Source organism: Rhinolophus sinicus, linkage group LG17 (assembly GCF_036562045.2).
Source record: "Rhinolophus sinicus isolate RSC01 linkage group LG17, ASM3656204v1, whole genome shotgun sequence".
In the NCBI taxonomy this organism is placed as follows: domain Eukaryota; kingdom Metazoa; phylum Chordata; class Mammalia; order Chiroptera; family Rhinolophidae; genus Rhinolophus; species Rhinolophus sinicus.
The window spans coordinates 25,373,564-25,400,564 of record NC_133766.1 but is presented as its reverse complement, the minus strand read 5'-3'; the positions used below and the strand labels follow the sequence as shown (position 1 = coordinate 25,400,564).

General features: G+C 48.6%; 1 protein-coding gene across 1 annotated transcript; it reads left to right on the top strand.

Moving 5' to 3' along the window:
* The first annotated feature begins 418 nt into the window (after positions 1 to 418).
* LOC109437283 (sodium/potassium-transporting ATPase subunit alpha-2) lies at positions 419 to 26,825 on the top strand. The gene is made up of 23 exons (XM_019716421.2): positions 419 to 585; positions 5,531 to 5,635; positions 5,873 to 5,932; positions 7,397 to 7,600; positions 8,089 to 8,202; positions 8,464 to 8,598; positions 9,281 to 9,398; positions 11,255 to 11,523; positions 12,352 to 12,550; positions 12,678 to 12,787; positions 12,944 to 13,078; positions 13,794 to 13,983; positions 14,119 to 14,294; positions 18,121 to 18,257; positions 18,700 to 18,850; positions 18,927 to 19,095; positions 19,331 to 19,485; positions 19,671 to 19,794; positions 19,994 to 20,139; positions 20,346 to 20,476; positions 22,875 to 22,976; positions 23,089 to 23,180; positions 24,172 to 26,825. The coding sequence occupies exons 1-23, from the start codon at positions 574 to 576 to the stop codon at positions 24,198 to 24,200; spliced, it is 3,063 nt and encodes a 1,020-aa protein (XP_019571980.1). The 5' UTR covers positions 419 to 573; the 3' UTR covers positions 24,201 to 26,825.
* The last annotated feature ends 176 nt before the right edge of the window (positions 26,826 to 27,001 follow it).

The window sequence follows — 27,001 nt, the reverse complement described above, 5'->3', positions numbered from 1 at the left end:
TAAGACTGGGTCTTATATTAATTTTTGCTCCAAAAGATGCATTAGAACTGATGGTCCGGCTAGGTCTATTTTCAGGGAAACACGGTAGTAGAGAGAACAGTCCCTTTCTGTCTCTGGGAGGTCGGATGTAGGCTCAGGAGACCTGGGTTCTGGTTCTATCCGCTCATATTGGGCCTCAGTTTCCCCACCGGGAAAACAAGAAGAGTGGACCATGTGTTCTCTGGCACCCTGGGATGCTGGGGGGACTGCTCCCCTACACCCCTCCCCACTCTTCTGCTCATCCTAGGCCAGGGGGAAGGGAAAGTGCTGAGGGGAGCACACAGCAGGACAAACTGACTACTACCAGCCAGTTGCTTAAGGGGCGGGAGGGGAGGAGTCCTCAGGGATCCTGTTTCAACAAACGTTTCTTTCCCAAAGAGTGGAAGGCGGGGGAGGGGGGAGAGGGGCCTATTTAAAGCTACCCTGTTGCCGGCCGGCTGTCTGGCTGCCTGGGTCTCTGGCCACCCCAGACGGCAGTGTGAATCCTGCTGCCTATCTGTCCAGTCTAGATCCCCTCAGCCACTCAGCCCCAAGATGGGCCGTGGGGTGAGTATCCCCAAAGAGTAAGGGTGACTTTGTGGGAAGAAGGGCTCTCTGGAGGCTGAGGAAGACTAGAGGGAAAGGATGAGTGGGATGGGATGTGGAGGGAGAGGCACAGAAAAGCTGATCCGTGGGTGGTTTGAACTTGGAACTCACGTCTCCTGGCTACAAATCCGCGCGCAGGCCCACTGCTCATGCCCAGTGCTTACCTCTTTAGCACCCCCACAGTCTGCCCCACAGCCCGCCACACACACCCCCTCCAGCTCTCCCTCCACCCCATTCCGGGTCTCTGTCCCTCCACTCCCACTGCACCCCCTAGCCTCCCAGTTGAAGGGATATTTGGCACTATAGATCCTCCCTGCCTTTGCCACCCCCTGAAAACATTCATTTTTCTGGAAATCCCATCCTGAAAGGTTGGGGGTCCAATTACAGGTTAGAGAGGGGCAGGAGAGCATCTGCTCCAGAGTCACCAAACAGGTCCGGACATCATCTCAAGGGTATCTGAGTTCCAAGGACAGCTGAGAGGGGTGTGGGAAGAGTGATGTGCCCCCAGCCCCCATCCCAGCACCCCTCCAGATGTCCCCGGGGAACATTGTCCTGGCCATGGGCTTTGAGGACTTTCCCAGAGGCTGGGAAAAGCTGCCTCCCCATCCCCACCAGCCCACCCCTGCCTGTGTCATTCTGCAGGACTGGGTATGCCAAGGGGAAGATTAACAACCGTTGGAGGCAGGGAAGGCACTAGGTTTTGGATACTTGGAAATGAAACTTCCATATGGAGGAAAGTGACCCAATCCTTTTATACACTGTGTGCACTGCTTTCCTTTGTGCAATGCTGGGCATGGAGGGAAAGAGCCAAGGAGCCATGGGGGGGGGGGGGGGTGTTAAGGAAAAAGGGGGCCTGTGGGGAGTTTCTGAGCCCAGGAAGGGTCAGGCAAGGACATGTTATTGCACTGAGTTTAGCAACTGGGAAAACTCCAAGCGTGGACACCAGGGTTCTTGAGCTAGGGTGGGAGCTATAAATAGAACGTCTGCGCCTGTGGCACCTGAGACCCATGTGCTCTCCATAAGCTGGGACTGATACAGATACTCATGGATGAACAACCGAGTTGGTTTCTCAGCAGGCCTGTGTGGGCATCAATGTACTGTGTGGGGTTGTTTGAGGGTCTGTGAGGAGCTGTCTCTGAGGGGGAACTTTATGGAGGAAGAGGTGACAACCATGGGAAGACATGCTGTCTTGGGACCTTCAAACTGCACCTTGGCATCTCTTGTTCCCCGAGGGAAAGGGAGTCCCAGATGAGTTACAAGATCTCTGAGGAGAGGCCAGGTGACCCTCCACTCCCCCATCCCAAGTGAAGAGGAGGGATGTAGTCTTCTCCCCTGCTCCACCATAGAACAAAGTGAACCCAGCTCAAGATGTCCTGCTTGGGAAGCCATTTGACCTTGACTTCTTCAGGGGGTCCCAGCTGCTTGGGTTATGTGCTTCTCCCCCAGCATCCATAAAAATCCCCTTCCCTGCCACCCCCAGTAACAAGTCAGGGAGCAGATCCAGTTCTGCTTGGACTGAGAGGCTGGGTAAAGTGGGCAGACTTAGGGCTGAAGCTTGGAGTTCAACCTGCCAACAGACCACTGAGGGAAAGCAGCCCCATCCCCCACCCTCATCCTCCTCCGCCTTCTTCTGGGATTCATTTTGTCCCCATCCCTTTTTCCCCCTGCATCTTACCTCCAAAGCAAGGCCTAACTGTCACCCCATCACACTGTGGCCATGAAGGACAGCCTGGGAGCTGGGGGAAGGGACGGCTCTGGTGGGAGGGAACCGGCCAGCTCCAGCTGCCACAGAGAGGCTGCAGTGGGGGGAGCAGTGGCTGATTTCCAGCTTCCCCCACTCTGTCCCAGCCTCCGGCTTCCTAAGAAAGAACTCTCTGTTCTTCTTTAGCATTTAAGCCCCGACTGGGACTTGTGGTTGGGGGAGGGAGGAACAGGGTTGGGGGAGTGGTCCTTGCTTCCTCTCTTTCTTTCTTGCCTAGGCAGCCTGCTGGCCCCAAATCTTTGCAGGTTCCTGGCGACAGAGGCTGAGATCCTTGCCAGGGCAGAGGGAGGGGGAAGGGACCAGAGGCTGAGATTCTTGCCAGGGCAGGAGGAGGGGGAAGGGGCCGTGTGTCCCAAGCTCTGTGCCTGGCTGCAGGAGAACAGGGTGGGAGCTGAAGGAAGGGGGGCTGCATAGGGCTACTAGTTCAGCCACCATCCAACATGCCCAAAGTGCGTGGGCTGGAAATTTTTTAAAACCATGTATTTGATTCTAAGCCTCATGAACTTTATTTTACACTTGAATGTACAGAAATTCTCAGGCCTCTGCTCATTTGCCCCAGCTGCACCCCTCCTCTGTGCACAGGCCTGGTTCCTGCCTCACTGAAGCTTGTGTAGTCCAATTGTTTGCTTTTCATCCATTTCTCAGCCCTGTCTCACCAGGGACATAGTTCATGAATCCAAAGCATTTCAATCCATTCAATGAACTCCCTTAAGTCACCTGCGGAAGGGAGAGGGGGCATTACTCATAAGCCCTCTCCACTCCTCTGTGGGGCTGTTTCAGTATACCCAAGGTAATCAGCCTTTAGGAAGCCAAAAATACGAGGTGTGACAATTAAGTTTGCGAACTTGTTGCAATGATATTGCTAACCTTTTTTTATATCAGAGGAATTATTCATTATGAATTTGTACCAACTGGACAAACAGTTAACCAAGTTTACTATTTGGAAGTGCTGAAAAGGCTGCGTAAAAAAGTTAAACGACCTGAACTTTTTGCCAACAATTCATGGCTCTTGCATCACGACAATACACCAGCTCACACAGCACTGTCTGTGAGGGAGTTTTTAGCCAGTAAACAAGTAACTATTGGAACACCCTCCCTCCTCACCTGATCTGGACCCCAATGACTTCTTTCTTTACCTGAAGATAAAGGAAATATTGAAAGGAAGACATTTTGATGATATTCAGGACATCAAGGGTAATACAACGACAGCTCTGATGGCCATTCCAGAAAAAGAGTTCCAAAATTACTTTGAAGGGTGGACTAGGTGCTGGCGTCGGTGCATAGCTTCCCAAGGGGAGTACTTTGAAGGTGACCATAGTGATATTCAGTAATGAGGTATGTAGCACTTTTTCTAGGATGAGTTAGCGAACTTAATTGTCCAACCTCGTATACTTGACTCATGGATGTGTCATATGGGGATAAATGCAAACTTTAGTGTCTAAGGGACCATGGTATCCACTCTTACTGCACATCTCTTTCTGTCCTGATGTCACCGGTGACTCCTCCCTCTCCAGGGGCTGGATTCATGCCTATGATCAGGGCAGCTGCTGCATTCCTGGGATTGCTCTTTACTCTGGTAGGAAATAAAGGTATTATCATGGAGTACAGAGGGTTTTTAGGGCAGTGAAACTCTTCTGTATGATACTGTGATGGTGGATCCATGTCATTACACGTTTGTCAAGACCTGTAGAATGGACAACACTAAGAGTGAGCCCTAGGGAAAACTATGGACTTTGGGTGGTAATGATGTGTCCATGTAGGTTCATGGACAGAAACAAGTGTGCTACTCTGGTGGGGGACATTGATCGTGAAGGAGACTGCATACGTGGGAGTGGGGGTATATGGGAAATCTCTGTACTTTCTGTTCAATTTTGCTGTGAACCTAAAACTGCTCTAAAAGGAACACTTTATTTTTTAAAAATTGCATTATGCTGCATAAAAAAAGCAAATACCTTGGCCATATGTCCCATCCAGATACCTGTACCTTATGGGAAAAAAATTAATTACACCATAGTATAGAAAAGCTCTTCTCTCAACATTCAGCACAGAAGCAGCCCCTGTGACAAGGACATGATATCTTGTGAAAAGAGGAGGACAGGGGCCTGGGGAGGAAGAGGGAGTGAAAAAGCCCTTGTCATGGACACCCCAGGCCTTCCCCAACCCCACTCCTGTCCTGTTACCCCAAGACAGCCTCCCCTTAGAAAAAGAAATTTCCCACTCTCTCCTCCATATGTTCCCTGTGAGACCTCGGAAGCCTGGTGGTAGTGAGGATACCACAGGCCCTGAAGAGGAAGGGGAAATTGGTGGCCTCCTGCTAAAATATTTACCTGACTTCACCGGAGGATGCAGGAATGCCTAGACCTAAGAGCTATATGCATTTTAGTTTTCGATTTATCCTCAGAGACAATTTCTTTTATTTTGGGACAAATGGGACCCAGTTGTCTTCTTACCTAGTTGTGCTTTGGGACCACAAGTTCTGCAAACTGCTGCTTGTTGGGTAGTGGGCAGCTGCCCAGCAAGATGGAGAGGACTCCCAGCAAATTCCATGTCCCCATTTCCTGGACGTGCTCTGACCCTCCAACTACTGACTTCTCTCAGTCCATGAGCCCTGCTCAGTCCATTTCCACACGACTAGGCTCGGTGGCTCCACATCCTCTTCTTGACACTTCCCGGCCCTGATCCCTGGCTCCTCAAAGACTCTTATTTTCCTAAATTCTTAACTGTCTCTACTCTTCTCTGAGTAAAGTAGCCATAGTGTTGGGACAGAGACATCCCTATGGGGCACTTCCACCCCTCACCGGTTCCTCAGTCCTGCCCACCCCTTTCCAAGATTCTAAATGGTGTAAGGTAGTTGTTTAAAGTTTTTGTTTATTTTGGTTTGTATTTAGCTGCAGGGTTCTTTCAACAAACAAAATCTTAGCAAAAGCCCAACTACTAAATAACTAATAGTGGGTTGCTGAGTCTTTCAGCCTTTCCTGAAGTTCAAACATAGAGCCCAATGGCTCTGCCAATTGTTTGCAAACTGAGGGCCTGGGGTCTCTTACACTCTCTACTCCCAATGCCTGGGCTCCCTGCTGTGAGATAGGCATAGAGGCTCCAGCCTCCATCCTTCCTGACTCTCTGGGCTCTCCCTTCTTCCTGCAGGCTGGACGTGAGTACTCTCCTGCAGCCACCACTGCAGACAATGGGGGTGGCAAGAAGAAACAGAAAGAGAAGGAGCTGGATGAGCTGAAAAAGGAGGTGGCCATGGTAAGGCCCATAGCCTGCCCAGCAGGGCCATGGAAAAGGGGTGCCATGGTGGGGAGCTGCCCCACAGTCCTGATGCACTCAGATGAACTCATGCCCACCCCTCCTGTGCTCCTTGCCTCACCCCTCTGTCCCTTGGAGCCCTCACATGCATTCTACACACACACACACACACACACACACACACACACACACACACTTAGCCTCCCTCCACAAAGTAACCCAGCTTCCCTTCCCCAGGATGACCACAAGCTATCCTTGGATGAGCTGGGCCGCAAATACCAAGTGGACCTGTCCAAGGTGAGTGGAGGGACTCTGGGGAGATCACCAAAGAGGTGAGAGAACCATACATTATCAGTGTGCAAGGGACCTTACAAATATAATCCAACCCTCTTTACAGATGGGGAAATTGAGGCCCAGAGACACGTGACCAGTTGGTGGCAGAGCCAGAACTAGAGCCCAGATCCCCTGCTTCCTAGTCTATTTCTCTTTTCCTATGTACCTGGAAACCAGGACTCCTTAGAACCCAGGCCCCAGAGGGCCTCTGGGCACGGCTCTCCCTCAACCCCAAGCAGCTTCAATGATGCACAACCTCTCATGGGACTGACATACATGAAATTGTGGGTTGACTTATTATTATTCTTACAGTAGTGTGTTGGGGCCCTGCTATATATGAAGCACATGATAGATGCTTTACATACGTTTCTCTAATCTTTACAACAACCCTGAGAGACAGATGCTATGGACCTCTTTCTTAGAGCAAGGATGCTCAGGGAGAGAGAGAGAGGAGCTTCCCAAGGTCAGAATGATAGGATGCATCACAATACAAAGATCACTTTGAAAAACAAAAATTATTAATCAAAAGTGTAGTGATGTAACCTCCTCTTGCAGGCCTTCCCTGATTGCCCTTTGGAAAATTCTATGCCCCCATTCTTTTTACCTTACTTTCTTTTCCTTAATAACACTTTTTACTCTCTGGCAGTAATATCTATTGATTGTGTGTCACCTAAACTAGATCATAAGCTCCATAGGCAGGGGCTTCGTGGGACTTGTTCATCTGTGGGTCCCCAGAGCTGACAATAGAGCTGGCACGTAGTAGATGGTCAATCCACATTTATTAAAAGAATGAGTGGACAGATAGAAAGATAAATAGAAAGAAGCAGACTCTGCCTTCAAGGAGCTCAAAAATCTAGTAGCAGAAAGGAATACAAACATTTAATTGTAGTGCCATATGATGAGTGCAGCTCTAGAATCATGCCTGGGGTACAATGGGATGCAGAGAGGGGCATCTGGACCAGCCTGGGGCTAGGGGAACAGAGCTAGGCGGAGCTTTCTGGAGAAAGTGACGGGTGATAGCCAAAGCTCTGTGACATTGATGGTCGATAATGTAGGACTCTTCTTGAATCCTTGGTGACGTAGGGAATCCGCAAGAAAGATAAGAGGAGGAACCAATTGAGATGTCTCTCCTGGGAGCCTTTACCAGGCTGCCTCCTGGGAGATTATTGTGGGCCCAAAGTGTGTCTCAATCCAATGATGACCAGAGAAGGGGCCACACTTGAAATCCTCCTCAGCCTTCAAGGTCTCCAACACCCACTGCAAACACCACCTCCTTCATGTGGCCTCTCCTGATGGCCCCCACCCCTTCCAACCAGGTGGGATTTTCCTCTCCACCTGGACATTATTCCCTGCCAAGGAGCTTGTAGGAAGTGAGGGGCCAGGTTGGTTCTGTATGCAAGCTCCCACACTTCTTCTTGCCTCCCTCAGGGCCTCACCAACCAGCGGGCCCAGGACATTCTGGCTCGGGATGGACCCAACGCTCTTACCCCGCCCCCGACAACCCCTGAGTGGGTCAAATTCTGTCGCCAGCTTTTCGGGGGCTTCTCCATCCTTCTGTGGATTGGAGCCATCCTCTGCTTCCTGGCCTACGGCATCCAGGCTGCCATGGAGGATGAACCGTCCAATGACAATGTGAGCTGGAAAAACTGACCCCTGGACCAGCCCATAACTCTGCCCTCCAGTGTAGTTAGGGGGGCAGGGAACAAGACCCCAAGGTCACAGTGCTCTTTAGGCTGAAAAGGCGTGAGGCATATATATATATATATATATATATATATATATATATATATCCAACACACGCGCGCGCACACACGATATCAATCATGAATGAAAAAGCCCCTCCCTGTTCCTTTACACTTAAGTGGGCTTGGCTTGTCTGTTTCCCTTGGTCTTCATTCATCCATTAGAGAAGTCCTAGTCCTGGGAACTTCCTAAGACTTGCCCTGCACTTTCCGGTCTTAGGAGGCTGGGGACAAGTAGATTGAGGGAGAGAGAGAAGGACTTTACCATTCTCACTCCCAGTCACAAACAACAGTGGCATTTAATGCTCATCCTGAGTGGCAGCTGCCCCTCTAGTGTTGGGAGATGGACAGGTCCCTCAAACCCTTTCTCCTTACCAGCTATATCTAGGCGTGGTGCTGGCAGCTGTGGTCATCGTCACTGGTTGTTTCTCCTACTACCAAGAGGCCAAGAGTTCCAAGATCATGGATTCCTTCAAGAACATGGTGCCTCAGGTAGATGGCCGGCTGGGCCCTGAGCTAGGGCATAAGGTTTCTGGGAGGCTCCGGCTCATCCCTTTCCAAGTCCTTGTGCTCTGAGATGGAAGCTTGGGCAGAAAAGTCCCTCTAGCTCTCCACGCCAGGACCTACTTTGTTGCTAAGGGTGCAGAGCTACTTCTCCTTCTTAGGGGGTTGGATAAGAGGTGGGAGACCAGCAGGAGAGAAAGGTAGAGGTAGAGACAAATACTTCGTGATATGCATGTGGCCTCTCCACAGCAAGCCCTCGTAGTGCGGGAGGGCGAGAAGATGCAGATCAATGCGGAGGAGGTGGTGGTAGGAGACCTGGTGGAGGTGAAGGGTGGAGACCGCGTGCCTGCTGACCTTCGGATCATCTCTTCTCATGGCTGTAAGGTGAGAAGGCTATGCCACAGCAATTGGCTGGGTCTAAGAGAAAGGCTGAATAGAGCTGAGAGGGACCCGGTTAAAGGTTTGAAGATTGGGAGACCCAAGTCCAAATGCCAACCCCTGTCCCCATACCTCCCAGCCGTACTTTTTCTCATATAGAGTGCATTGTCTCCTTATACCTATGTGTGATTGTGCCCTGAGTATTTCTTTGATATGTACTTTATAACCATCTTGTATTGAGTACCAATTATTGTTAGATGTTTTACATATATTCACATATGCCATGTAATTTAACTCAGTTAGAATGGTCTAAGCATTCAGGGCTGTTGCATGTGGCCACACAAGTTATGCCATGCACTACCCTAGGTGGTGCCATTTTCATAGACTATAGTGTTGGTGGCACACCCTGTAGTTATGCAATGCAGAGATTCTCGTTAAATTCCCCATTTTACAGATGAGTAAATGGAGACTTTGTTGATTAAGTACCTAGTTTAAGGTCACATAAGAAGTTAGGAAGAGCTGGGATTCCAAAGGACAATAGCTGAGTAACGCTATAAATATGTGATGAGGACAAGTGTAATTTTGTCCCTTGTGTCATAGAGATTGAGTGCGGTTAGAGTCAGGAGACAGCAGTGTGTGCAGGAGTGCATCTGGCAGTTTGATGACCACACCACCGCTTTCTCCCCAGGTGGACAACTCATCCCTAACGGGCGAGTCAGAGCCCCAGACCCGCTCCCCCGAGTTCACCCATGAGAATCCCCTGGAAACCCGCAATATCTGTTTCTTCTCTACCAACTGCGTGGAAGGTGAGAGGCCAGCCTGGTGGGAAGGCCCTAATCCTGGCCCCATTGAGGGAGGAGTCTGAATTCTGAACTGCAGTCATAATTAGGGGCTGTGGCTGTAGTTGTTAAAAGCCCTGCTAGAGAGGAGGGAATTGAAGGCTCCCTGAATATTACAGAAACAGTCCCTTCCAGCGAGCAGGATATTGGCTAGGGAGGCATGACACTGGAATAGTTACCTCTCCGCAGGAAGATTTCTGTTCTGTTCAGTCCAAGACTGAGCAAATTCCAAAACCTTCAGGTATTGGGCCAAGACCGCCCTATACACACACACACACACACACACACACACACATGCACACACACACACCACACACATCATACACATTCACACACAGTACACATCACACTCACACACATCACATATATTAATACTTATACACACATCACATACACATCACACTAACACACACAAATTTCACACACACATCACACACTCATACACACAAATCTCACACACAAAAGAGATCACACACGCTCACACTCACACACACCGCAGGCCAACCTTGAATCCTGGGCATCTTTGACTTAACTGATGCCTCCCATTTCTCCTGAGTCTGGGACTAGCTGCCTCCTCCTATGGCCCTTGCTTTGACCAGAGCCCCAGGCTGGGGGAGGGGCCAGAAAGCTTCCACGTCAAGTAGACACTTGGGTCCTCCTTCAGGCTGCATCTAGGACTGTGCTTCAACAAGAGAAATTGTCATGAACAGGCTGCCCATTTTGCCCCATTCCTGTTCTGGGTTCTAGAGAAGACCAGAGGCCAGTAAGAGCTCTCAGGGCTGCCACAACTTAGTGGCAGGAGTCTGAGCACAACTGAAACCTGTGCCTCTGTGGTCATGCCAGTGAACTGAGTCTGGGTTGACTCAGAGAAGGAGTAGGGGGCAAGAGCTGATAAGAGAAAGAGGCCTGACCAGACCACGGGCCTCAGAAAGTGAGCCAAAGAGGTTTTGTACCCCACCTCCACAGCTTTCGCTTCCTGTTTTGTTGTTTCTCATCAGTGCATTATGTTTCTCTGGGCTTTTCCCTCCTTCAGCAAGTTGGAATTACAATGAAAATCACCACACTTTAAATTTCCTAAATTTTCAATGTGCTAAAATTCTGAAGTTTGCTCTACATTTCCCACAGTTGTTAAAAATGCCTACCAAAATATTTCCATTGCTTACTCTGGAATTGTCTTTGAAGAGAGAACAGGAAATGAATGGAACTGACATTCATTTTGAGTGCCTACTATGTGCCAGGCATTGGTCTAGGTTTATTACAGCACTATCTCATTTAATTATTAAACCAATCCCCAGAAACTCAAACAAGGGTTCAAACTCAGATTTAGCTGGTGCCAGCATGCGTGCTCTTCCCATTGTCCCACCTTCCCTCCCCTGAAGGCCCCTCTCATGTCTACTAAAGGGTCAGTAATTGGCTAGCTTTTATAGAGATTCATGCCTACTGTTGAGAAAGAAAATCTTAAGACTACATGGAAAATCCATAATAAGTGCTTTACTTTGTAACTTTTGGATAGTAAGTATGAGATTGATTTTACCGAAATATTTCAGACAATATTTTTCTTTCACTTATTGAATCTCCTCGTTTTGAATGTTGAAGTCATTTGCAAGGTTTTTCCTTAGACACAAATATAAGAGAAAATAATTTGCTATTGTACTGAATTTGGGATTGACGATCAATGCAGGGAGAGTAAGCCAAGTGAGGTACAATCTGCTGAAACTCCAGGATCAGAGACTTTGGCCTGTTTACTCTGGTATGGTTTTCTTTTCTCAGGAAGTAGGACAGGACCCAATGCTCCCAGCCTGATGTCCCCTCCTGTGTTGCAGGCACTGCCAGGGGCATCGTGATTGCCACAGGTGACCGGACGGTGATGGGCCGCATAGCCACGCTGGCTTCAGGCCTGGAGGTTGGGCGGACGCCCATAGCCATGGAAATCGAACACTTCATCCAGCTGATCACAGGGGTGGCTGTGTTTCTGGGCGTCTCATTCTTCGTGCTGTCCCTCATCCTGGGCTACAGCTGGCTGGAGGCAGTCATCTTCCTCATCGGAATCATCGTGGCCAATGTGCCTGAGGGTCTGCTGGCCACTGTCACTGTGAGTGGTCAGGCTGATGTGCCACCAGGGGGAGGGTCTTGCTACCCTTTCCTCAAAAGTTCTGGAGGCTCATTCCTTCTCAGCAATTTTTGCACTGCCAGCCCCTAAAATCTCATATCAGATTTTCATTTAATACATGGCTCAGAGTTTGAGTCTGAAAAATCTCAGGTTGGGCTATTCCTTGGCACACAGTTTCTCTCCTGGAGCTTGTCATGGTCATCTCTTTTCACTACCCATGTAGTAGTCATCTGCCCCCTGCAGTTTGGAGCTCATCTTGGCCAACTCTTCTGTAAAGGCTCTCTCAAAGGTCACCAGTGACTGACAAATCCAGTGAGATTGTCTCAGCTCCTACTCTTAACTCTGCTGCTGAAATAGATACTGCTGTCCACCTGCCTGGAATCCTCTCCTTCACTGATCACCGTGACATGTCACTATCCTGGTTTGCCTCTCCTCTGTCCCCAGAAATGTCTTCTCCTTCTCTCTGACACTGATTCTCAGGCCTCAGCTCTCTGCTTTTCTCCTTACACCCTTACAGTGAGCCCAGTTTCTCCAGTGCCCATTCTGTGTGGGTGACTCTCATATCCCCACGCCCAGCTCTACTCTGGCCCTCTCTGGAGCTCTAGCCAAATGTCTTCAACCCCCTACTGGACATTTCACTGAAATATATCTTCATGATCTTGGTTCATCTGCTCACACTTACATCCTACTCATGTTTGTGGAGTAGGATAGGATAGGAGTAGGAGGAAGGATAGAGCCATGCTCTTAGGTAAGATCATAGACATCTCCGGCTCAGGCTTAGCCTTTTTTATTCTCCTCTCTCTCTACCAGGTGTGTCTGACCCTGACAGCCAAACGCATGGCCAGGAAGAACTGCCTGGTGAAGAACCTGGAGGCGGTGGAGACACTGGGCTCCACCTCCACCATCTGCTCTGACAAGACGGGCACCCTCACCCAGAATCGCATGACCGTCGCCCACATGTGGTTTGACAACCAGATCCATGAGGCTGACACCACCGAAGATCAGTCTGGTAACTGGGAACCCCAGAGGGGTGAGGGGGACTGAGGATGCCCAGAACACTGCATGGTGGGGTGGGCGGGGGAGGTATGGGCTCTAAAGTGGAACGAAGCTTCTGGTTCCCCTTCATTTCCTCCCAGGTGCCACTTTTGACAAACGATCCCCCACATGGACGGCCCTGTCTCGGATAGCTGGTCTCTGCAACCGTGCTGTCTTTAAGGGTGGGCAGGAGAACATCTCCGTGTCTAAGGTAGGGGGTCAGGATCGTCTCCATATCTTCCTCGCTTTGCTGATGCCCAGCGTCCCCTCTGATACCCTATGGAGGCCTCTGGGGCTTCAGTGCCCTCTCCACTTGGTCCTCCATCCTTCCCCAACCCCAATGTGACATTGAATTCTCTTCTTGCAGAGGGACACAGCTGGTGACGCCTCTGAGTCTGCTCTGCTTAAGTGCATTGAGTTGTCTTGTGGCTCTGTGAGGAAGATGAGAGACAGAAACCCCAAGGTGGCAGAGATTCCTTTCAACTCCACCAACAAGTACCAGGTCTGGTCAGGGCACTGGGACAGGGGAAGGGGAGGGACAGAAATGAGGGGTTGCACAAAACCGAGGAGGAGTCATTAAAACGAAGAGTGGAGACATCTGCGCATCATGTCCTCTCACCCCTGCCTTATCCCCCAGGGTAGCCTGGGTGACTACATGTCTGGTTGCCATTACCCCATAACTCCCAAACCTTCATACCTTCTACAACTTTTACCCTCTTGACGCTTATTCCCAGAGTTCCCCACCCTCTGGCCCCAGTTGCCCAACCCTTCCATCCCATTCATTTGAAACATACTTCTGAAATTTTCTTAGGGAATTTCTCAGCCTGTAGGCATCTGTTAAATGCCAAGAACATAGTCTCAGCTGTGTCCTGTGGTAAAGCCCCACTGAGGCCAGTATGGTGGTTGGGGATGCTGACAAGAGAGCCATCCAGCCCCTGGCACAGTGCCTGTCTTAACTGATCTTAATTAATATTTGTTGAGTCAATTAATGTCTTATGGGAAGGTGACTCTCAGGTTATAGGCTTGGGACTATGAGGTCCAAAGACCGCTCCACATACACGGAGACTGTCCCTATGCTGACAAGCATTGATGAGCCAGGGGTTATTTCATTAAGGGAGGGTTTCTTACCAGCCTCTGCTCTGTTTGAGGCCCCGTGCTGGGTACTGGAGCTACCAAGACAAGTATGTCCCCCCTGTAACCATCTGTCCTCTCTCCAGCTGTCCATCCATGAGCGAGAAGACAGCCCCCAGAGCCATGTGCTGGTGATGAAGGGGGCCCCAGAGCGCATCCTGGAACGGTGCTCCTCCATCTTGGTGCAGGGCAAGGAGATCCCTCTGGACAAGGAGATGCAAGACGCCTTTCAGAATGCCTACATGGAACTGGGAGGACTGGGGGAGCGAGTGCTAGGTGAGGGGCCAGAAGCAATGAGCAGGGCTGAGAAAGTGATCTCCAAGCCTCAGTGGCTTCCCTGGGGTGAGGAGCTTTGGGGGTGCCCTGACAGCCACCTTTCTGTTCTCAGTTCTCCCCTCTGCACCCCCTCAGGGTTCTGTCAACTGAATCTGCCCTCTGGAAAGTTTCCCCGTGGCTTCAAATTCGACACAGATGAGCTGAACTTTCCCACAGAGAAGCTCTGCTTCGTGGGGCTCATGTCCATGATCGACCCTCCCAGGGCTGCTGTGCCAGATGCTGTGGGCAAGTGTAGGAGTGCAGGCATCAAGGTAATGGCCTCGCTTCCTCCCCTCCACCCTCTCTTTTCACATACCACAGGTAGAAGGACTGCAGGGGCTGCTGGCCTGGGGACACCCAGACCACTAGTGGTCTCCTTCCCACTGATTGTGAGAAGCTGTTATCTACAAGGAAAGGTTGGCCACTGCCTTGGAGCGCTCACCCTCATCCCTTGTGCTCAGAATGCCCCATGTCACATGCCCATCCTCTCCCTCCCTGGCATGGCTCATTCTATTCTCATGTCAAGCCGATCTGGCACCCCTATTTTGGAGACAATGGTAGTCCTACCCTTCCCAACTATCGCTTACTCTCTCTAGCCATTTGAGATGGGATTATCAGGCTCCTGTCAGCACTAGTCACTTCCCTCAGAGCCCTTTTATTGGGTCCGGTCCTCATCCCACCCAGCACATCACTCCCAGGGTCTCTTATTCAAACACAGTTGTTTCTCAATGGCCACTCCCTCCTTGGTGCTATATTTGTTCTTCATTTAACAAATATTTATGGTTTACCAGCTGTGTGTCAGGCACTGTTCAAGGTGCTGGAGTTGAATAAACAAACAAATAAACCAATGTAAATTCCTTGCATCTTGGAGCTTACTTTCTTGTTTCCAAGATACAGCTCTTTACCACTCCCCTTAACTTGGCTACTAGTGACATCACTTGCTCCTCTTTTTTCAGCTTCTCCCCTATTACGACATAAGTTCAATTCAACCTGTCTACTCAGGGGTAGGTACTGTGCTAGGTGCTGAGGATAAGATGAGTAAGACACAGTCTGGCCTCTGGAGCTCATGGTCTCTCAGGGGAAACAAATGCCTTTATAATTCACCACAGAACAATCATAATAGCTAGGGTAACTGAGTACCTACGATGAGTCCGATACTCATTAATAATAAAAACAACCAATTGTTTGGTGAACCTGTATGTGAATCAGGCAGTGCTGTTAACACGAAACCTGTGTAATCTCATAACAATTTTTTAAAACCCTTATGAGTAAGCACTAGCATTTCCCCTCTTTTACAGAGAAGGAAACTGAGGCACAAAGTAACATGCTCAGGACCCCACAGCTAGTAAGTGTTAGGGACAGGATTTTAGCCAAGGCAGTCTGCTATTTCTCAACCATCACTCTAGATGACTTTTCTGTATATATGTGATTTCTGAACCCCGTAGCACTTTGTCTCTAAGGTAGACACCACTACCTTCATTTAAAAATAAAACAAGCTAAGACTCAAAATGGGTAAGTAGCTTTCCCAAAATAAAACTGCTGGTAAGAAGTGGATGGGCTGTATGAAGCGTGGCCTGCTTCTCTGGAAGGCACATGCTCCCACTGCTCGTCAAGTTACCTCTTGCCATGATCAGAACTATCATGGAGGTCTGGGGAAAGTCCCTCCATGGGAAGTTAGAGTAGGGAGAAATTAATTCTGTCTCAGGGAACTGGACAATGTTTTACAGAGGGCCTGACATTTGATCTGGGCCTCAAAGATTGACAAGTATTTTGTAAGGCAGTGAGGGAGAGGGAGGCATGTGAAGAGCAGGGAACAGCGTGTACCCTGCGTAGTCAGACTGTACTGGCATGTGTGTGGGTTGCAGGGAAAGGTGGCAGAGGAGCACTGGGAATTGAGACTGGAACCTTGGGCCAGGACCAGTTGGAAGGACTTTGTTTAAATGTCAGACTTAGGCTTTATCCTGTAGTCCATAGAGAGCCACAGGTATCACGGGGCAGATTTAGCTTGCAGGCGGCTACACCTGGTTGGAGGGCCTGGATTTGGAGGAGAACTGGAGACAGGGAGACAGGCAAGAGATTACTGCAATAACTCAGGCAAGGATGGTGACCCAGATGAAGGCAGCAACAAAGGAGTGGAGGGGAGTCATTACATTTGAGAAACGTTTTGAGAACTTGGTGACCAAACTGGATATGGGAGATAAGGAAGATATAGGAGACAAAAGGCCTGAATGAATGAGGGACAGTTTCTAAGGCAGGAAATAGAAGAGCAGGCTTGGTGGAGGTGGTGGGAGTAAAGAAATGAGTTCAACTGATCTTACATTTAAAGATCACCCAGGGTGAGATGTTGCTGGGAAAGTTGGAATATGGTTTAGAGCTCAAGAAAGAGGGTCAGGACTGGATATTTGAGTCTAATTATCCCATGAGTGCAAAGTACAGACATACTAGTACGTTTTATTATATTGCCAAAGAGCAGGCAACTTAGCTAAACAAAATGGATGCCAAGACAGCAATACCATGAAGTAGCTCAGTTAAATTCTCGATAATTATAAATTGTAATGTTTAATGTTGCCTAGGCAAAAAGCATGAAGCATAGGTCGAGAAAAGGGAGGAGAATGAAACCCTGAGCCACAGCAACATTTAGGAGCAAGTAGAGGAATAGGAACCAGTTATCCAAGGGAGAGGGTGTTAAGACAGAGCTAACATTTGTTGAGTATCCACCTACCGTGTTTCCCCGAAAATAAGAGCTACCCGGACAATCAGCTCTAATGTGTCTTTTGGAGCAAAAATTAATATAAGACCCGGTATCATATCATATCATCATATCATATCATATCATATCATATCATATCATATCATATATCATATCATATATCATATTATAGACCTGGTCTTATAGTAAAATAAGACCGGGTCTTATATTAATTTTTGTTCCAAAAGCTTCATTAGAGCTGATTGTCTGGCTAGGTCTTATTTTCGGGGAGCCACTTGCCCTTCATGACAACCGAGAAAGGCAGGACTCATCTTCTCCATGTGCTGAGATTCAGTGAAGTGACTTGTCTCAGGTCTCAGAGCTGAGAAAAGTCAGCATTTACACTTAGATCAGCCTTCCAACCCCTAAGCAACTTTTTCCACCCTTCTTGGCTGCCTCCCTGAGGAGGGTGGGAATAAAGAGGGTGGAGGGGAACCAAGGGAAGACAGGGTTTTAGAGGGGTGGTGAACAATGCCAAATGCCTCAGAGGAGTCAAGAGGATGAGGACTGCAAAGACACTGTTGTTTTCCAGTTGGGAAGCCTATATGGTCTTTGGGGGACAGTTTCAGTGAAGTGTTAGGGGTGTAAGAGAAGCAGTGAGGCTTAAAGAGGCTCCTTTTCTTGGTATTTATGTGATTTGCTCCACAAATCCACATGCAAATGCTATCCTCATCCATCTCTGACCTCTTAACTGGCCTCTTAGATGCCAACCACCTTCCTCATCCAACTCCATCCATTCTGCAACATGACAATGAACATTGTCATTAGGGCAGAAATCACTTCTTCTCACATCATGGAAGAATGTCAGTGGGGAGGGAAGGAGGACTGTTTCCCTGTCATCCTTGTTCTGTCCAGTTAGATTGCCGGCAGCTATCATATTGGACACTAAGAAAACCATGTCATAGTTCTGGCTCTCTGTGACCTTGAGCAAATCACAGGCCCTTTCTAAACCTTTGTTTCCTCATTGGTAACAGGAGGGGGCTCTTGGGGTCCTTTTAGCTCTGACAGCTTGTATTCCATGAAATCTCAACTCCTAAACAATCTTTGAGGCTTCTCTTCCAAGGGACCCTTGTCAACATGTTTCTCTGTCATGGCAGCTTTCCTCCATTTAAGCAAACTCTCTGATCCCCAGAACACAACTTGTCATTGTCTCTCCCCCTCATCCACTCTTACAAAGACAGACATACAGACACACACACACACACACACACACACACACACACACACACATTTCCATTATTTTGGCTGGCACCTAGTGGTCTTTTATTGACTTTGGGAAAGGAATAGGAGGGGGCGGGGAATCTTAATACTGCTGTCTTTTCCCGTTTTTTTTAACTTCTTCCTGCCAGGTGATCATGGTGACTGGGGACCACCCTATCACAGCAAAGGCCATTGCCAAAGGTGTGGGCATTATATCAGAGGGCAACGAGACTGTGGAGGACATTGCAGCCCGGCTCAATATCCCTGTCAGTCAAGTCAACCCCAGGTGAGGCCTTTTCAAGACCCCCTGGGGTTAACCACAGGGTGCCTGAGTCTTCCCTGGAGTATCAGGATAGCACCTCTGGGAACTTTACAGGCCTTTCCCCTGGTTCCTCAGTCCTGAGGGTGTTCAGGCTGTGCCACTGTTTAGCTGGGTGACTTTGGAGACGTCAACTTTCCACCCTGAGCCAAAATTAGGATCCTATCTACACTGCAATGAGATATGTATGAGAAAACAAGCACATGTGTAGTAAACTGTATTAACTGTGATGATGCACATGGCGAGGATCTAGCGTCACTTCCTCAGAGAAAGAAATGGGAGAAACAGGTCACTGAGCTTTGAGTGAGAGGAGGATGAGGCCCTGGGGGAGACCAGAGTCCCAGAGGCAGTCAGGAGAGACAGCAGGCTGGTTAGGCCCGGAATCAGCGCCTCTGCCCTTGCACCCCAGAGAGGCCAAGGCATGTGTGGTGCATGGCTCTGACCTGAAGGACATGACATCAGAGCAGCTGGATGAGATCCTCAAGAACCACACGGAGATCGTCTTCGCGCGGACATCTCCACAGCAGAAGCTCATCATTGTGGAGGGCTGTCAGAGGCAGGTGAGCAAGGTGGTGGGAGGCGGGGCCGGGCGTGTGCAGGGCCTTCACCATCCAGCTTGGCTGTACCTTCTCCCAGGGAGCCATTGTGGCGGTGACGGGCGACGGTGTGAATGACTCCCCGGCGCTGAAGAAGGCGGACATTGGCATTGCCATGGGCATCTCAGGCTCTGACGTCTCTAAGCAGGCAGCTGACATGATCCTGCTGGATGACAACTTTGCCTCCATTGTCACAGGAGTGGAGGAGGGTGAGGAGGCTATGGGCTAGATGGTATCTAGAATGTCTGATGCCTGCACACCTGCTTCCTGTGCCTTTTACCCCAATCAGAGTCAACTCAGGATTCCAGGCGGCCATCAACCAGCTTTAGCTTCCCTCACACACAAAATCTTCCTCTCTCAGGAAGCTGAGCAGCCACACTTCCAGGGCTAGGGGTGGGGAATGGTCCCTCTGATCTCCCTGATGTCTTCAACACCTCCACCCAGGCCGCCTCATCTTTGACAACCTGAAGAAATCCATTGCCTACACTCTGACCAGCAACATCCCTGAGATTACGCCCTTCCTGCTCTTCATCATTGTCAACATTCCCCTGCCCCTGGGCACCGTGACCATCCTCTGCATCGACCTGGGCACTGACATGGTGAGGCCTAGGGCTGGAGTAGGAGGCAGGCAAGGCAATCACACGGGCACTATGTGCAGGGATGGGCAGCAGATGGAAAAAGAGAGGCACCAGGGGCAGCTGACCAGGCTGTGCTGGTTGAGGAGAAGACAAGCACAAGGCTCCCTTCCAATGCCCTCCTCTTCTCCACTCTCCACCTCGCACAGGTCCCCGCCATCTCCTTGGCCTATGAGGCAGCTGAGAGTGACATTATGAAGCGGCAGCCGAGAAACCCACAGACAGACAAGCTGGTCAACGAGAGGCTCATCAGCATGGCCTATGGACAGATTGGTGCGGCTGGGCCCTGCGGCTCTGGAGAGAATCCCAGAGAATTCTTTCCCCAGCTTTTGGAGGGAGGAACCACCAGCAAAAGTCCAGGACAGGGGCCAGCTTCCCCAGGGTCAGGGATATCCATCTCTGGCCCATCAGCACTGCCCCCCTCCAGCTTCCTTCTCTGACCCAGGCCCTGCCTTTTGCCCACAACCCGCAGGGATGATCCAGGCACTGGGCGGCTTCTTCACCTACTTCGTGATCCTGGCAGAGAATGGTTTCCTGCCCTCGCGACTGCTGGGAATCCGCCTCGACTGGGATGACCGGTCCACAAATGACCTGGAGGACAGCTATGGACAGGAGTGGGTGAGTGGCGCTGTGTACATGCACACGTACATATACAAGAGAGGGGCAGGCTAAACACCTGGCACAGGTGGTCAGTAGTGGCCAACTGGGATTGGGGTCTAAGGGTGGGTTTTGTGCCCAGGGTTTAACAATGGCTCTGAACTATGCAATACTCTGGTCCTGCACTTTCCTCTCACACTATCACTTCTCTGCCCACCCTCCCCCAGACCTATGAGCAGCGGAAGGTGGTGGAGTTCACCTGCCACACGGCCTTTTTTGCCAGCATTGTGGTCGTGCAATGGGCCGACCTCATCATCTGCAAGACCCGCCGCAACTCAGTCTTCCAGCAGGGCATGAAGTGAGCGTCCACCCTCCGGGCACCTGCGCACCCAGGCTGAGTGGGCTCTGGGTATACTCACCAATCCGTAGAGGCTCGCCTCACCCTCTGGGCCCAGTTCTGAGAGGGTGACATCAGGTTTTAGTTACCCAGCTGTATATCCATAACCATGTTTGAAATAGATAAGAGAAGAAGGAGTGATACAACTTTCTGATGAGTTTTATTTTGCTCCTAAAATGTACTTTGTTAAGGTCTCCTTCTACCTTCCTTCCTTTTCATCTTATCCCCTTCCTTCCTTCATTCTTTCTTTCCTTTCTTCTTTCCTTCCTTCCTTCCTCCCTTCATCTTTTAATCTAGTGACACCCACCTCAACCCTTTGTCCAGTTCTAAAATACAGGATCTCCCTTGCTCCTCTACACTTGCAGGTAGCTCTTGTCCTGTGCTGTTACCCTTGTAGGGCCTGAGTTGCTCAGCGTCAGGTTTAATGCCTTCTTATTTGTGAGTTACCATGTGCCAGTCACTGAGGTAAGTGGTTCAAACACATCATTTAACCTCACAATAGCTCTATTAAGTATTATTTTCAATTTATGGATGAGACCCCAAAAAGTTTAAACGATGTGGCTGAGGTCACCCTCCTGGTAAGGATTAACCCAGATCAGTTTCTAAAGCCCAAGCTCTTGACCACTACACTGAGTGGCTCACCTATCACAGAGTCTGGCACCTGGGAGGTACTTAATAACTACTCTGTGATTGTAGCGTGGGTGATAGTAAGTACTGAAGTTATCACGGCTGTTCCTTTTATTTTCTTCTACTGGAAACAATGGGCACAATTCACTAAGTGAGTGTTGTCACAATTTGTTAGTATGGGAAAAAATAAAGATGCCAAAACCTTGGTGAAGTTAATAGCATTTAAGATCCCAGGGAGAGGAAAGTTAAAGTCTGTTAGCTAAATAAAGGTAACATGAAGGAAGGCAATTCCAGTGAGCTAAACGCACTAATGGGGAAAGTGCAGTAGGAAGAGAACAAGGAGCAGAGAGTCCAAGAAATTGGGTACAATTCTGGGCCAGAACCTGCTGTGCAGTGCATGCGGGCCACAGGAAGGTGAGAACAGAACTGGCTGAGTCCCGCCCATTCGAGAGGCAAATGGAAAAGAAAAAGTCAGGCTGGGTACAGAAGAGTACTAATACCTACAAGTCACTTGGCCAAAGGCAGCCTCAGCACCTCGGGCCCTGCACCCTCAGGGGTCCTCCTAGATGCTATTTGCATTGTTCAAAAAATGTTATAGAAATCAAGCACTTACCTGTGAGAAGGCTCCTAGGCCCACTTAAGTGTCATTCTTAGGCAGAAGCCTAGGTATGAAGTAAAGTGAACAATGAGTAGTTCTGTTTGGAATCCAGATATATGTGTAATTACCTTTAAATGGGGAAATATATTCAATACTTAGTAACAAAGGCAGTTTGAGAGACAAAAATCAATTAAAATGTGATATTACAGAAGAAAAATAAAGGGGTCTTTAGTGAGTGAAAATTTTGGGAAACAATGGCTTAAGCCATAAATAGGTGAAGTGCATGTTATAAAAGGTTAAGTAATATGACTGAGAATTTTCCATGTTTGAGAGCTTTCCACACATTGTCTCCCATGATTTTCGCAGCAATCCTATGATATAAAAGAAATATCTTCATTTTACGGAAAAGAAACATGAGTCTCAGAGAAGTTAAGAAATATTGCTTATAACCAAAAGCTAGTAAGTGGCTGCAATGGGACTAGACACCACCTAACTCCAGAAACTACCCTCAGAACCTTTTTCTATCTTGCTTTTCAATCCTGACATAGGAAACATATATTGATCACTCAATCTCCAGTGAGCTCTCCCTCTGTTAAGTACTTTACAAATGTTCTCTTCTTTATTGAATATCTACAACCCACAGCTACCAGGGACTGTTAGGAGATACTGAGAATGTAGAAAACATACATGGGCTCTGAACTGAAGAAGCTTTCTCTGCATCTTGCTCGGGAGATGAGACTTTCACAGACCATTTGTCTGGAGCAATAACACGAGTATAAGATGCCTAAGGGCAGGCCCCATGTCTCCAGAAGAAAGCTCATGTTGACCACAGCATCTTCAGAACAGAGCATATCACCCAACACATAAGAAACATTTATTTAACAAATGAATATATGTGTTATAGACAACAATCAAAGGTAAAATCAATAAGCATAAGAATTAAAGAAAATCTTTCTGGGGTTACACACAGTATGAGAAGAGGGTGTCTGCAGAGGGCCTAGAAGATGTCATTTATGACCCTACCTTCAGAGTTCTTCTTCCTTTTTTCCCTTCCACCACCAGGGGTTTCCCTGGATCTCTACCTCCTTGCCCTCCCTTCAAATGCTACCTACCCTCCTTTCTTTATCTTTCCAGAAACAAGATTTTGATTTTTGGGCTCCTGGAGGAGACAGCGCTGGCCGCCTTTCTGTCCTACTGTCCAGGCATGGGTGTGGCCCTCCGCATGTACCCACTCAAGTGAGTGTCTCTTTAGAAGGATACCTTCTAGGATCCAAGTTATGGTCTATTCAAATCCTATTTTATGTAACCAGCCTCTAATATTCCTAACACTCTGCTCTGCTTCTTTCAGGGTCACCTGGTGGTTCTGTGCCTTCCCCTACAGTCTCCTCATCTTCATCTATGATGAGGTCCGCAAGCTTATCCTGCGACGATATCCTGGGGGTAAGCACCTCCACACTTCACCCCACCCCCAGCAAATGCAGCCCCCACTGCTGGCTACCCCTCCAGGCCTCCCAACCAAAACTCCATTACAACCACAGAGCCCTGCTTCTTTCCTCAGTGCGCTCAGATCCTGGGGTCCCAGGTCCTAGGAGCCCTGACTCTGTTGAACCTGTTCTTCACACCTTCTTCCTCTCAAATTCTGGTACCACCTAAAAACCACTGGTCTCTGAGGCCCTACACCTTCTACCTGGAATCACAGAACATCAGAATTAGAAAGGATCTTGAGGTCATCTGATCCCACTTCCATATTTTACAGCTAAAGAGAGGCATAGAAGTGAATTTATTTGCTCACGGTCATAAAACAAAGAGCAGCAAAACTGACACTAGAACCAAAGCCTCCTGATTCCCAAGCATCAACCAAATGGTGTTTGTTTATTTGTTTGTTTGTTTCCAACAAGCACTTTGATCACTTACTGGAGGTTGAGAGAGGATGGCCTACAAACAAACATGGTCCATGGATAGTATTTGATTTGCCCTGCCATATATTGCGCAGGTGTTTTGTTTTGTTTTTAAATTGGCCCAATACCTAAAATTTGGGGGCTTTCACATAAAATCCAAATTTCTGACTTCTGAAAAATTACAAGAGCTGCCAACCCTACAGCCACAATTCTGTTCAGCAACAACAGGTGGCTGCTCCTTTAGAAACTCATTTCTTTCCTGAATAGCTGCTGTAGGCATGTGTATTTTCACCCCCACCTACTCTATGCCAACCCTTCACTGTGCTAAATACGTCTCACCTTTTCCCTAATTTATGACCCCAGCTCACTGGGTTTCCTCCCCTTCCCTTTTCACCTGCCTACAGCTACTTCCCTCAGCCTCCTTCCCCAGGTTCCTATCCACCTGGCCTCAACCACCCAAGCCCCAAGAGGAGATTTACCTTTTGCCTCCTTTTAAGCTCACCCTGTAACCCCCACCCCGATCTCTCTAACAGGCTGGGTGGAAAAGGAGACATACTACTGAGCTGGTTGGAAAGAAGAACCAGGCGTGGGAAAGATGGGGTGCCCTGGAGGTGTTACGGGGATGGTGATGGGGAGGGGTGAAAAAACTGGAGTAGTTTTTAGGGGAAGATTTGGAGAGAGAGAATGAGGTAACTCAGCAGGCTAAGTTGGGAGCAGTGGGTAAATAAGCTTGCCATGATTGCCCCAGAGACCTTACTCTAAGCCATCAAATTAGGCCCCTCTCCAGATCCTGCTCCACCCAACTCTACTATGTTGTCTATTTTTATGAGGAATTGAAGGTCACCCTAGCTCTCCCCATTCCCTTTCCCTTCACCCCCACCTCGCACTAGAACAGATTAACACCCAAAGGCAGGGACCTGTCTAACCGGAAGGAGGGAAACTATTTCAGATCACCAATGTCTATCTCTCCAGCCTCATCCCACTTCCCACCTTCACCCTTGGTTTGCTTCCTGCCCACCCTGTGTCCCCTGCTTCCCTCTCCAACCTGGAAATTACAAATTGTTCCTCCTGGTGAGGCCAGAAAGGGATGCTGGTTGGAGACACCAGTTTATCTCCTAGTCAAAGCTAGTTATGAACCTCTAGCAGAGAGCTGGACAGACGGGGGGGGGGGGGGATTGGGGTATGGCGGAGGACGCAAGACAAGAAAGGAGAGTGAGTGTCAATGACACAGCATTTGACATGTGGAGTCTCCAGATAGAAATCTGGACTCCAGCTCTGTGTCCTGCTCGTTTAGGCCCCTCGTTTAGAATGTCCTGCCTGCAAACCAAATTCAAATGTCATCAGAGTAGCAGCAGAGGTAGGACAAGAAGGCAATCTGGAGAGCTTTGCTGAGATCTCACATTCATGTGCCACAAAGTTCCCATTGACCCTTGCTTTGTGGTCTGTTTTGTCCATGAGGCCCAGATGTTACAGATGCTCCAACTCTCTCAATCACGCATGCTTGGAAACACTCACCATTTAGAATGCTAAGAATTTAGAAATTCCACGTTGTTCCATGAGGGATAGCTACAACCAGTTAATTCCCTGCCCTTCCTATCTCCTTCCCCTTCATGCCCACGCTAATGAATCTGCCTCATTCCTAGGCACTGCCAAACCAGGAGTTCCCTGGCCAAAAGTTGGAAGTGGGGTGGAGATGTTCCCAGAACTTTCCTGTCTTCCAGGGACATGCAGAATCAGCTTAGGTCATGAATGTGGTCAGAACCTCTGGACAAGAAGGAAAGCATTAGGAGACCTGCCTTTGACCTCTCAGTCAGCAGGGCTGTCCCTCCCGGCAAATGCCCTTCACGTTGGTGTTCATTGTAACCACTTTCCCTGAGACGGGCAGTTGGTTTCTGGTTCCTATGGGAGATACTTTTCCTTCCCTTATCCTCCTCCTCTGAACCTAACACTTCTTTCTGCTCTGTAGGCAGCTCTGCCCATTCTCTAAGGCTGGCTTGGAAGGCATTGGGAATGCCTTGCAGAGAGAGATCTAGGTAAACAAAGCAAGTTAGAGATGCCTAAGGAAAGTGGAAGACCTAAGGCAGAAAGCAAGGAAGCACAAAAGATAAATGTTAGGTCAGGCCCCTAAGCCGCCTCCCAAGATCTGTTACTTTCATTACCCTGAATTCTACTTTATCAGAAGTACCTTGAAATAAGTGAGTCATTGCCTTGGGCTTGGAAAACTAAGTGGAAAATCATAGTAATTTGGGCCTTATTAATTTGAGATTTATTGACTGTGGACAAAAGTTTATCTTTGCGCAATCAATAAAATGGCATTTGCTTGGTAAATTAAAAGCATAAACAATATTTCTAAGGGTGGTATATTTAGTCTACCTAAAACAATACTTTTCAGGCACTTTAGGAATCTCCATTTAGAATTAGTGAGTGTATGGGCTAATTATTATCAATTTGTATGTATTTGTTAAGGAAACATCTGCAAGACTTTTACTTGGTGACCTTTTGTAAAACATTAGTTTGAGGCACTACATATGTACTTGAAAATAATAAAGTTGCATTTCTTTATTAAAAAAAGAAATTCCTTCCATAATTCAGATTTCTATACTTAAAACTTGCTTCCCTCCCAAATTGTGGCATTGAAATATGTGCTGAGGCAGAACTTGGTTTGTAGAGGAAACAACAAAGAGAAGCGAAAAAATCAGGATAGGAGGGAAATAATTTGGGAGCAGATGATGTCAGTGGAGAAAGCTGGAGGAGAAGAAGTTAGGTTGCAAAATGATCTAGACTGAAATGTAGTAGGGCTTCCTTCCTCATGGTTGAACCCACGCTGAGGGGTTGTCCAGGACAGGGAAGGGCCTACGAGTCTAATTGGGCCACTTCTGCCTTTTCTGTTTCAGACAAAAATCAGGCCATTCTCAATCTGAGGGTGTGGGATAAAGAGATGGTGGGCTGAGGGGCCCCAACTGTCAGCCCCAATTAACAGTCTATGATGTGTGCAGAGCCCTGTTCTGGGTGCTGTCTTTGGGGGATGGAGGGAAAAGTAGATGCAATTCTTGAGACTTACCCGCTCCTCCGAACCTAACACTTCTTTCTGCTCTGCAGGCAGCTCTGCCCATTCTCTAAGGCTGGCTTAGAAGGCATTGGGAATGCCCTGTAGAGAGAGACCTAGGTAAACAAAGCAAGTAAGAAACTTCAGAAACCTTCATGGACAGAGTGTGATAGGCAGGAGGGAGGGACCTTTGTGTGCTGGAGAAGGAGGGATGGATGTGTGGTGTGCATTCCTCCAGTGATGCATAGAAATGGAAGAGAGGAAGACACAAACACTTACAACCCTATGCCATGATCTTGGAGTTGCAGTCAGAAGTC